Raw genomic sequence first — 13,411 nt, forward strand, 5'->3', positions numbered from 1 at the left:
TCGAAATAACCGTTGGAGGAAAACGGCTACAGGTCATTTTCACTCAGTCTGTCAGCAGTTCTCTTGGCCAATCAGATTCCAGCATCTTCTGTTCTTCGGTCAGTGTGACAGTATGTTCCTCCATTTTAGGTAACGTCAACCAGACAGCTTGCTGCGTCTTCTGATCTGTACTAAAAGAGGAAATACTTTGTCTGGAAGCTGTCTTGTGGTCAGCGGCTGTCTTGTACGTTTTGTCGAGACAGCTCAGCAGCTTCTAGCCGAAGTTGTCTACGTGGATCTTCTAGATCCTTCTTTGCTCAGCATGCGTTTCATTACTTCAACGGCAGCGTTTTGAAATACGCGGGCTGAGTGATCTTGGGCTTGTTTGACTTGGGCCTTGACTTCCATATAGGGCTTGAGCCTTATGATCTTTATGTCTTATAATAAATTATAAACTCAACATTGAACAAACACATTAGTAACAATAAATCAAAGCATTTAAACTTAATGTGTTATAGAATATTTAATTTCACTTAATTAATTTTGTCAAATCAAAATCCTGTGAAAAGGTGTTTCAACAATAAGGATAACCTGAGGTATACTTCTGGTTATTTGATGACTTTTGCAGGGGGAGCTGTGTCATGGCAATCAAGATTGCAGAAATGTGTTGTACTTTCTACAACAGAGGCAGAGTATATAGCAGCAACAGAAGCAAGTAAGGAGATTTTATGGTTGAAAAGGTTTGTGTAAGAGCTTAGCTTTAAACAGCAGCGGTATGTGATCTTTGTGATAGTCAAAGCGTGATTCATCTTGCTAGAAACTCTACTTACCAAGCTCAAACAAAACATATTGATGTGAGGTATCATTAGATTAGAGATGCTCTTGAAGAAGGGATGTTTGAAATCGACAAAGTTCATACCGATGATAATGGTTCCGATATGTTGACAAAGGCTTTAGCAAGGGAAAAGCTAAAGGTGTGTTGCTCTATCGTCGGGATGGCGGATTCCTCCTCATAGTCAGAAATGGGGAGATTTGTTGGGCTTTTCTGACCCATGAGGAGCCCAATTAGGGTTAGTCTCATGCTTTAACCCTAGGAGTATATAAGGGTAAGTTTAAGAGAGTTTTTGTAACTCTATTTTCAGCCACCACAAAGAAAAAAGAAAGAGAAAATTTGTTCTTCCTCCTATTCCGCCCAGCCACACTAAATTGCCCATAGCCGTATATTGAACCGTTGGATCGTTGTGAATTTTGGACAGGAGCTTCCTAACACCTGTTCGCTTGTTTTCACCGGAGAGATCGTCGTTCAGAGGTTTGGAAGACCAGTTCGTACCAGGGGCAGATTGTAGAAAAATTTGTGACTCCTTTGAGGTTCTTCTTTTCTTTTGTGATGTGATTGATTCCATACTTCTTGAGGGAAAATTCCAATATTATATGCAGGGGCGGATGTAGGGGGATCAAAGGGGGCATTTTCCGCCCTTCATCCCATTAGAAAAAAAAATTTAGTCCAAAAATAAGGGTTAAAGTGCAAAAATACCCCTAATGTTTTGGGCCATGAGCAATTTTATCCCTAACGTCTAAAATGGTACAATTTTATCCCTAATGTTGGAAGCCAAGAGCCATTTTACCCTTAACGTTGATAAATTGGGTCAATTTGAGAAATAATTCATCAAACTGTCTTCTCGGTCATGAATAATAGTGTCTGAAATTGATCCAATTAACGTTAGGGGTAAAATTGGTGCAAAATTACAAAACTGATATGCAATTAGTGCAAAATAAAGAAAAAAATGACTGTATTTTATAATAGTGTCTGAAATTGATCCAATTTACCAACGTTAGGGGTAAAATTGGTGCAAAATTACAAAATTGATATGCAATTGGTGTAAAATAAAGAAAAAAATGACTTTATTTTATAATAGTGTCTGAAATTGATCCAATTTATCAACGTTAGGGATAAAATTGCTCTTGGCTACAGACATTAGGGGTAAAATTGCACCATTTTAGATGTTAGGGGTAAAATTGCACCTGACCCAAAACGTTAGAGATATTTGATGCGTAACAACCCGAGAATCCCGGAAATGGATGATTACGAGTCGGAAACATTATAATTTACGTTTTTTATAAAAAAAATCATGAAAATAATGCATGACAATTGAACGATTTTGCATTTTTCGTCAACAAAAATTGAACAATTTTGCATTTTTTGTCATAAAAAATTGAACAATTTTACATTTTTTGTCTAAATTTTTTTTACGTAGAATTTTGCCCCCCTCCCTCAAATCGTGGATTCGCCACTGATTGTACGTTGATTGTGTAAGCCTCTCGTGGTATCTAGGGATGAACTTGTGTATTGCCCATTATTATTTGATATAGTGGAAGGTTTAAGCGGACTACGGTCTTCGTGGTTTTTACTCCTTGCATTGAGGGGGTTTTCCACGTAAAAATTGTGCTTGTTCATTATGTTTGCGTGGCATCCATTTTACTACCATTGCTACTTCATTGTGTTTAGTTGATACTCTACTAATTAGTTTCCTCATAGATTCATTCAAGTCGGGAAATGATTAATAACTAAGGTTAATTCCGCATTATTGTTGTTAGTCTGTTTTCCCATTACTTGTGTGTATCTTACTACGTGACATTGCTTTCTATATCTACACAGGGTGCTAGACGCAATTCCGACAGTCAGTTAGAATGTACATCCTAACTTCTATCACGGATATGTGTCAACTTCTAAATGGTAGGTAAATATCTTATGCTATAAGGACAATCTGTTCTATTGTGGACATATGTCAACTTTCAAGTGCTGCAAGATCATGAACTCGTTTTCAGAACTTCTTTCTTTGGTCCATGTGTTTTGGCAGTTAGTCGTTTCTTGATCCCGAAAACTATCCTTACACAAACATATACAATCCATCATATTTGCCTAATATCAGTAACTCAGCAAATCTGTACTCCTAGTATATTGTAAATTTCATGGGGAGTCTTTTCCCATTTATAAAAAAAGAACGTAAAATTAATAGTTATCAAATTAACATTTTTCTCAATGATTTTTAGAAAAAAAAAATCATTTTATTCACAATCAAATTAAAAAAAAAAAAAAAAAAAAAACTCATGTTGAATAAAAGAGTGTGGACCAAAATATCAGCAACCTCCCACGCAAAAACAATATTTAATTTATTTATTAGTTAAGAGATTGAATAAATAAATGTGACATTTTTAAAATACAGTCATGGCCTACCAGGAGGTACTTGAAAGTAATTAGTCATGAACGAACCCTAACTGTAAACTCCCTCCATCACCGTATCTTCCCACTTTCTCAACCATACACTTTCACACATATTTCTCATTTATTTTTCCATACCTACACCTGTCCTCTCCCATTTTTCCTTTTTCCTTTTTTATTTTCTCTCTTTATTATCGCTCACCTCCTAATTCTGGATATCTAAATTATTCATTTTATTTTATGCTATCTCCGAACTCTAACTATATCAGATAATGACACATCAGATCAAATAAAAATAAATAATAATTTATATTTACTCTTATATATAAGTAGATTTCAAGGGTCATATTATAAGTTGAGTTTGAGCCGTGCAGAGAAAAGATATTTAAAAATAAAGTTTCATGCTTTAGTCACACTTGTCTCTCTTTTCTTCAACCTTTTCTCTCGTAATTTCAACTTTTTGTTTGCTGTTTATGTTCAAGAAATTAGATTATATTAATCAGGGATTAGAGTGTGTTTTTATGGAGAAAATGGTTGCTCCACTTTCTTCATGGCCTTGGGAGAACTTTGGGATGTATAAGGTAAGCAAGTTACATAAAACTGATATTATCTGTTTAATTAAGTGTGATTATAATTAATTAGTGTGATCATGTGTTTTTCATGAAGTATCTACTTTACGGACCTCTAATTGGAAAGGCGATTCATAGTTTCATGGAAGAAGATAGAATCAAAGATGAATGGTTTATTCATATTCTGATCCTTTGTGCTCTTAGAGGACTTATTTACTGTGCCTGGAGTTCATTTGTTAACATGCTTTTTCTCACTTTTAACCGTCGGATTAATCAGCAAGGCTATGATTTCAAGCAGATTGATAAAGAATGGGACTGGTAATTATGATTAATTAGTTTAATTAATTAATTAAGTTTTTTTAATTTGTGCTGTTTTGATTGAAGATGTGTTTGGTTGCAGGGATAATTTCGTTATTCTTCAAGCTATGATGGCAACTTTGGCATGTTATGTCTTCCCTTTATTCACTGAAAATGTTCCTCTCTGGAATTCAAAAGGGTTCATTGCTATTTTATTGCTTCATGTTGGAATTTCAGAACCTCTATATTATTGGATGCACAGATTTTTCCATGGAAATTATATGTTCAAAAATTATCATTATCTCCACCATTCATCTCCTGTTCTCCATCCCTATACAGGTAAATTTAGTTAAATTTAGTTTTTTTCACAAAACGGTGCGTAGAAAGTGCGATACATGACCTTTAATATTTGAGTGAAATTGCATTATAATGATAGACAGCTGCTTATGTGGGTGCGATTATTAAGTGCTAATGATTTGATAAATTTCCTTGAATTTGATTATCTTATGTAAGAAGTTAATTTTCATTTATGTTAATCAGGTGGAACGGCAACGTTTTTGGAGCATCTATTATTGACAACAATAATTGGGATTCCAATAATTGGGAGTTTAATGATGGGCTATGAATCTAAAATTATGATTTATGGTTATGTTTTAGTATTCGATTTCCTAAGATGTTTAGGCCATTCCAATGTTGAAATTATTCCTCATCGCCTCTTCCAAATGCTTCCGTTCCTCAAATATTTCATCTACACACCATCGTAAGTTTAATCAATACCCTTAATTAATTTAATTACTTCTTAATTCCATGCCTATTTTAATAATCATAAAGTCTAATTTTAATGAAAAGAGGAGTGAGGTGGATAATTTTAGATATTTAAAATAAAAAAAAGGATAAAGAGGGAAAATACTGGTTTTGTCTATATATGCAAATTAGACCCCACTGTTCTTCAGCTGTATAATTTAATAACCGCTAAAATTAATTAATTGTATTTGGCCCGACTAAGTTGGGTGGTAGTTGGAAAAGTAATTGCAAAAACAAAATAAAAAAAGCTTTATTGTTATTATTATAATTATTTTATGATAATATTAATTAATTTTAATTAAATAATTATGAAGGTATCACAGTTTGCACCACAAGGAAATGGGCACTAATTTCTGCCTATTTATGCCTGTATTTGATGCGGTATGGAAGACCCTAAATCCTAATTCCTGGGAACTACACAAGGAAATGAGTGCCAACTCATCAGGTAAATTTTATACAATTTTCATTAAAATAAATAAATTGTGCAAGCATTTTAAAATATATACTCTTGATTAAAGTTTTTTTTTTTAATTGTTGAGTCTTTAAAGTACAGAAGGAAAAAAAATCTTGAAAGTACAACTCATGTTCTGTACATAGAACGAGTTGTGACAATGACTTGCAATTTATTTCCTTCTCCTTTTTCACTACCCACATTTTTTATTTTTGTGTTTTCTATTTGTTTTGTGCATTTAATGGTTGAATGAAGGGTCATAATATAATCGTACCCAAAAATCAATCGATAAAAAAGAAAAAAGAAAATCCCCGTATTGTGTATGTACATATGTTTCTGATTTTCCGATATGATAGTTAAATACTAAAAAAATATTTTATTTCCAACACAATTTTTATTTAATATTTTTTAAAATACAATTAGTTTTTTAAAATTTTATGAACAAATGAGTTATTATTGTTGAATTTAAATATAATTAATTATTGAATGCAGAGAAGAAAGGTAGGGTGCCAGATTTCGTGTTCTTAGCCCATGTGGTAGATGTATTGTCGTCGATGCATGCACCATTTGTGAACCGAGCATTTGCCTCACTTCCCTACACAGCCAGGCTTTTTTTGCTGCCCGGGTGGCCTGGGGCTTTTTTGGTTATGCTCGTCATGTGGGCTAGGGCTAAGCCTTTCCTCATTTCCTTCTACAATCTAAGGGGCAGATTCCATGCTACCTGGGCTGTGCCTAGGTTCGGATTTCAGGTCCGTTTCTAAAATCCATTTTTTTTAAATATAAAAATTAATTTATTAAATATTTTTAATATATCTTTGAGACATACAACAATTTGAAATTGATTTTTGATGTTTAATATGTATTTTTAAAATTAATTTATTTGCAGTACTTTCTGCCATTTGCTCAAGAGGGGATTAATAAGCATATAGAAGATTCCATTCTTAGGGCGGATAGGGATGGTGTCAAAGTCATTAGCCTTGCTGCATTAAACAAGGTGAGACTATTCAATTATTTTAATTTGTTCTTTTTCACTATTTTGAAATTAGTATGCTACATATAGCTAAACAAATTTAAGTTCTATTGAATTATCAACTTGGTAGTAGTTGAAGATATAATTAATACTCCACACCCTACACGTCTTTCATTTAAATTTTCACATCATTTTATTGTACTATTCAAAAAAATGAAAACCATATTAAAATCTTATTATTTTTATTTTTTTATAAACTTAACTACTTCCATACATATTTATTTTCTTATTGAAAAATACTAGTCATGGAATAAAGGTTGTACTTGTTTTTGTATGGCATCAACATCAAATTATTATTTAATAGCAATATAATTTAATTTTCAACAAAATAAACAGTGGATGTTATTAATAAGATTTGACTGCACAACCAATTCTGCCGAACTATAGTCAACTTGCATATTTTTCTCTCACAAAATTATAAGAAAAATCTGTGTACTTGTTATAATCTTTCCATTCATGCATGCTTTAATTAATTATGAAGGCGATATTAATTAATTAATGTCCTTTTTTATATACCCCATGTGCCAGCCCGGTGACTTAACGTGGAACACAAGTCATACCAAACTACAAAATTATGTAAACACGTAATAGTTATGTGAATTAAATGTTAATGGCAGCTATGATGAGCCAAAACCAAATAATCATGGTCACGTATTTAATGAGCCATATAATATTTTTGAGATCCAATTTATATAGAGCTAGTCGGGGTCTAACACTAAACTATGATTCTGAATACCATTGTTTACATGGACTTTAAGGACTAGATGGATTTGATTTAGATATATGCTTATTAAATTTAAACCTTAGGATGCTCTTAATTTTCAGCTTAAACTTCTAATAAGTTTAGATCTAACGGTAAATAACCAAATACTATATAGTCATTAAGGTTCATGAGATCAAAACAGGATTTTGAAACCACGATAATTCTAATTTTTTTGTTTTACAGAATGAAGCACTGAATGGAGGTGGAACGCTATTTGTGAACAAGCATCCAGACCTAAGAGTTAGAGTGGTCCATGGAAATACATTAACAGCTGCGGTTATTCTTAATGAAATTGATCCTAGTCAAGTTAATGAAGTCTTTCTCACCGGAGCTACTTCCAAACTTGGAAGAGCCATCGCTCTCTACCTTTGCCAAAAGAGAGTCAGAGTCCTCGTAAGTTGCGCCCACTTTTTTTTACTACTATTTATTTCTACCACTCAGATGATGTCAAGTCAATTCAACTGTTGATATGGTATCAGTTGAGTGGAGGGATTAGTACTGAACCCGGACTAGAGTAGAATTTCTCTTTTATATATATATATATATAAGGTTAATTTTGATGGTTTAAGGAATGGTTATACAGATGCTGACTCTATCAACAGAAAGATTTCAAAAGATTCAGAAGGAAGCTCCGTTAGAATACCAAAACTACCTTGTTCAAGTCACCAAATACCAAGCTGCACGAAACTGCAAGGTACGATATAAATTATTATCGTGTCATAATTGTATTATTTTATCGTGCGACTATAAATATAACTAAAATGATAATGATGTGACCAGACATGGGTAGTTGGGAAGTGGATAACACCAAGAGAGCAAAGATGGGCACCAAAAGGAGCACATTTTCATCAATTTGTAGTACCACCTGTATTGCCATTTAGAAGAGACTGCACTTATGGTGATCTTGCTGCCATGAGATTGCCTGATGATGTTCAAGGACTTGGTAGTTGTGAGGTAAATATAATATAATTAATATTTTGAATTTTCAAATATTGTGTTTTCATTTTGTAATTAATAAATTAAATGTTTTGGCAGTATACAATGGAAAGAGGGGTAGTTCATGCATGCCACGCAGGAGGAGTGGTGCACCTGCTGGAAGGATATAAACATCATGAAGTTGGAGCAATAGATGTGGAGAGAATTGATCTGGTGTGGAATGCAGCATTGAAGCATGGATTAAAACCTGTTTCATCTAAGTGACTGTGATCAATATTTTATTTACTCATATAACAAAAACACCACCACCCTGTCTTTTTGTTCTTTTGTATTTTTAGGGGAAACTTGCAACAGAAAGATTAAAAGCAAAAAAAAAAAAAAGGGAAAGTAATGGTTATATTTAATTATTAAGTTGCAATTCAACATGGTTATCATATGTATGTACTTCTTGATTTCATTTATATACATAATTAAATGAACGAAATATTCACCCATTTTACTTTTGTTGCTACGGTTTCATCCCAATAAATTCCGAAAATTTACATACTATATACAATTATACAATTATATAATGTCATATTTTTTTGAATTATATCAAACTAATAAAATTATTATTTTTATTACATTTTAAGGATTATAGTTTAAAAATTAGAGATGTAAAATATATTGTTTAAAGTTTAGTATTTATTAGAATTTTAAATTAAAATATAAAATCATACTTTATTATATATAAAAAATAATTAATACTATAATTTAACTGTAATTTTATAGCTATGATATTTATGTCCTAAACAGGTCATATACCATACTAAGAAGGCCCATTTATTTTATTAATTGTACTATATATACGGGATATGTTGTTGTTTGTTTAGAAACAATAAGATAACATTTCATTTCAATACTGGGCCGCACGAGCCCTATGCGACAACTACAACTATTCAACCTAAGCAATTTATATAGGCTCAAACTTTATAAATTAACATAATTAAATTTTGAAATTGCTAACAGTATGAAAAATCAAGGTAACTAAACTAACGAAGAAAATGAAATGAAGTTACTTCAAAAAAATTAAGCAAATTAATGAAAGAAGCGAATGAAATTATTTCAAAAAGGCAAAGTGATTAATGAAGGAAAGTAAATGAAATTATATACACTAGTATTTTTTTTTTTTTAAACGAATGAATGAATTAAATTAATGAATCGGCCTCAAGGGCATTACACACAAACGAAGGAGGGATATGTACCCAAGCTTAGGGGTGAGCAAAACCAAACCAAAAACCAAAAACCGAACAAACCGAACCGAAAAAACCGGACCAAACCGAACCAAATTGCAATTCGGTTTGGTTCGGTTTTCATTTTTGTACATTTTCGGTTTTTGGTTCGGTTCGGTTTGGTTCGGGTATAAACCGAAAAAACCTAAAAAAAACCGAATTAGAACATTATTTAGATATTAAAAATAAAGTTAGGAGAAGTTGATATAAAGATTGAATTGGAGAATTATTGAATTATTAATTAGAGTATTATTAGACTGTTAGTACTTAATGTACTAGCAATACAATTGCTATCAATACAGTACACTAATATATATATATATATATATATATAAAAATTATAATTACTACTAAAAAAATGGATATATATATAAATTATAATTCCAGCAACATAACATTATAAAAAAATGTTTCAGAAATATTAATGTTTAATATTTTACATAATCTATAAACCAAGTAAATGGATGATTATATAAAACATCAATAAAATTTCAGGAACCTTATTAATTATTTATGATTTGGTTTGGAATAGAACCAAACCGATATAGTTTGGTTCGGTTTGAACCGAACCGAATTACAATTTGATTCGGTTTGATTTATAAAAATTACTCTTGCCCCTGCCCAACCGGACCATGCTCACCCCTGCCCAAGCTCCACGATCAGACATGGATCCAGATGCCCTTGCCAAGACATGATTCGTTTTATAAAAACAATTGAACAATTATCAATACTTAGGATCAAAGAATAGCAATCGCCTAATACGAGCTCCAATGGGGAGTTATTGGTTGGTGTTTCACGAAGGGCACTGACAAGCAGTTGGGAGTCGGATTCTATAATGACGTTATTCCAATTATTAGCCTGAGCCCACAGCAAGGCTTCTCGACAGGCAAGAGCCTCCGCCAGGAATGGGTCAGATACGTTGCTGATCCCTCCATTACCCGCCGTGATGAACCCCTCGGCGCTTCTCGCAATGAAACCAAATCCAGATTTCCTCCTCTCCGGGAACAAGGCGGCATCAAAGTTTATCTTCAACAGGTTCCTAGCAGGGCGAGACCAGCGAACAGCAGCAGTAGCAGTACTCGGCGCAATTCTCTTCATCTGGTTTTTTAGCCAACTCGAGTGCATTGAGCAGGCCAATGTGAACAGCAATAACGGAGACCCACAATGACGATTCCGATTCATCCATAACACCCAGCATATTGATGCCGATAACCCAACAATTCATCAGATTTTGAGGCTAATAGGTACACCCATAATTCCTTCATACTATTAAAGTTGTTGCTCATATCTCCTATTAGCGATTTTGTCCAAACCTGCACATGTCGATGAACAAGGGCAGCTAATGTCACACCTGACCCTCGACGACTTCAATCGGCATCGGGCGTGAAATAGAAAGATTATAATCAACACTTAAGAGTCTCTAAATTATCCAGCGCCATTATATTACAATTGAACTACCAAAGTTCTAATCATAATTCTCACAATAAGCAACCAACTTCCAAACCCCGCCTAAACGGTCGGTAACCTTCTCTATTTCCTGTACTTTCTCACCTAAAAACATTAAAACATTTAAAAACGTGAGATAAAAATTTCAGTAAGAAACTATCAGCTACAAAAACCAATTTTACTTAACATAGCTACACATATACATTGATAAAGGGATTTAATCAAAACCTTATAAAATATACTTAAAACTTAAGTTCATATATAGTCAAAGTAGCAAACCAAAACCATAAAAATATATAATCGTGTATACATTCTTGAGTTCAAAACCTTATAAAATATTGTAATCAAATAAGTGTTTTATCAAACCAACTCGTATTTAATCAAACGTAAAACCTTATATCAAAATCAATCATAACCGAAAACATAATCCAAATGAACTTAAAACATTGTATCCATCCTCGAGTTTCTCCCCTTAAGTATCAATCCATAACCACATATATAGTCGAGACGTCTCTTAACATTGCCTATCCCATATGGTCTTACCCAACACTTCGCTGCCATACCCAATAGGTCTTAAGACTGTGTACACAGGCCATGTCCCTCACTGAACATGGTCTTCAAATATAAAACCACCGATCCGGATAACTCTCGATGGATATAAAATCTTAAAATCATAACGTACTCAAATTTCCTTTCACAATCAAATTCCAAACTATTTCATAACCATAAATCATTTGGCTTCAATTAGCCATTTTGTATCATAAAAATCATATTTGGACTTCAATCCAAAATAATAACAACAATAACCGCAACAGATTTCTCAATCCAAAAACAATTCGTAATAAATCATCAAATTCATTTTGTTCAATATAGATATATATTGAAACCAAAAATATATATGTATATATGTAAATCAACCAAATTAAGCCTTAAATCAACATAATCAAGTAAAATCTGAAATTCACATAGAAGCATAATTAATAGCTTCATTTGAACCGTAATTTCACAATAAAAAAACAAAATCATGAAAAATCCCAATTTTACAAAATTCATGCATAACCCTAAAATATTAATTTCTGAAACTTATTTGAATATAAATATATCTAGATACATAAAACTCAAAATATAGTTGATAGTTACTTACCTTGGTCACTAATTGAAGAAAACAGACTCGTTCAATTCTCCTCTAAATTCTGTCTAAGACATTTCCCTCCATTTTATATAAAAAAAAAGACATTTCCCTCCAAACAATGCCGAAACTCAAAAACTCTTCGGTTAGGACTTAGATCTATGCATAAGGATGCTATGGTTTAAATTTCGAATGATTCGGACGGTCGAATCTCCGTAAATCAAAGAAACGGTGGAGAAACGGTTCAGGAACGGCGAAGGAGACGAAGAGGCAGAGAAAGAAAAAAGGAAAAGTAAGATAATGATCAGACGAATTCGTTGAATATATATATCCAAATCTGAAAAATATCCAGTTTGATCCTCCATCTTTATATAATATTTAAACATTATCCTAAACTTTTCATTTACACATAAAACCATCAAATTAACTCCAAACTTTTCCTATAGCACCAAATAAAAATCATACACCTAATAATTATAATATATAGTACTATCAAGGTATAAATTCTAGAAATTTAGAACCGGACGTGACAATTCTCCCCACCTTAAGAAATTTCGCCCTCGAAATTCACGTTCTCTAATCTAAATTTTCTTCCTCAAATAATCTCCAAGATCACAAAATTATTTCAAATTATCAAGATTCCTTATAATCATCATAAGACCACAAATTCTAATATTTCCTTCCATTAACTCCATCATTTATCCATATCCACATTATTGTAACAATTAGTTATACATAACTCTTAGTAACTCTCAATTTCAACCTAGTTAATTCAATCGCCATAATCCACAATAAAACTTCAAATATCATTCATATCTTCCTAACATACACCAAATCTCACTTTAATGCATTAAAATCACAATTGATTCCATCAATTGCATATATATCAAATATATTTAACCTATCTCCAAGTTCTATAGACTTCAAAAATATCACTTCTGAACCACTAATATGTACGATATTATATTTTTCTTAAACTTCAAATAATTCGAATCAATGATTTGCATCAGCATATAATCTTACTTCATCAGAATAATAGTACTTATATCTATAATTTTTCACTCCAATCATGATGAATATGAACTCCAAGTCATTATCATCAATCAAATATAAACCTTATATCGATAACATATTTCCTCTATGAATATCACATTAACTTATTTATTTTCGTAAAACCTCTATAATCAAATCCTTATAATAAGAAAAATCAATATAGATCATTCTTATACTCATCATCCTACATCTCATTAATAACTCCAAATAAATTTAAGTTTCTCATCAAACTATATGGATAACAAATACGATTTACTTAAATCGCAATGTAAAAGTTTTTGAAATCTCCAAGCAATATATGTAAATTTAGACTATAATCCTCGAAACTTCAATCTTTTCTCCAAACCATAAAACCATATAACCAAGGAAGATAGAGTACCTAAATTACGACAATCAATGTTGTTGTTTTTTTTTTCCAAACTCCAAATAATATCTTTACACCCATAAAAATCAATAAATCTAT

At 32.2% G+C, this 13,411-nt stretch overlaps 1 protein-coding gene across 1 annotated transcript; it reads left to right on the plus strand.

Moving 5' to 3' along the window:
• The first annotated feature begins 3,537 nt into the window (after window positions 1-3,537).
• Window positions 3,538-8,543, plus strand: LOC136203477 (very-long-chain aldehyde decarbonylase CER3). Its single transcript, XM_065994636.1, has 11 exons — window positions 3,538-3,780; window positions 3,866-4,086; window positions 4,169-4,404; window positions 4,606-4,825; window positions 5,184-5,314; window positions 5,813-6,069; window positions 6,207-6,314; window positions 7,297-7,506; window positions 7,697-7,807; window positions 7,894-8,067; window positions 8,149-8,543. Exons 1-11 carry the CDS (start codon window positions 3,673-3,675, stop codon window positions 8,311-8,313), a joined length of 1,941 nt encoding a protein of 646 aa, XP_065850708.1. The 5' UTR covers window positions 3,538-3,672; the 3' UTR covers window positions 8,314-8,543.
• The last annotated feature ends 4,868 nt before the right edge of the window (window positions 8,544-13,411 follow it).

This window comes from Euphorbia lathyris, chromosome 8, assembly GCF_963576675.1.
Source record: "Euphorbia lathyris chromosome 8, ddEupLath1.1, whole genome shotgun sequence".
NCBI classification, from domain to species: domain Eukaryota; kingdom Viridiplantae; phylum Streptophyta; class Magnoliopsida; order Malpighiales; family Euphorbiaceae; genus Euphorbia; species Euphorbia lathyris.

Excerpts from the sequence above, each read along its gene's own strand:
- LOC136203477 (XM_065994636.1), top strand. The coding sequence starts at position 3,673 with ATGTTCAAGAAATTAGATTATATTAATCAGGGATTAGAGTGTGTTTTT. Across the intron at positions 4,826-5,183 it reads TATTTCATCTACACACCATC|GTATCACAGTTTGCACCACA; the intron begins GTAAGTTTAATC and ends ATAATTATGAAG. Across the intron at positions 7,808-7,893 it reads AAGCTGCACGAAACTGCAAG|ACATGGGTAGTTGGGAAGTG; the intron begins GTACGATATAAA and ends TGATGTGACCAG.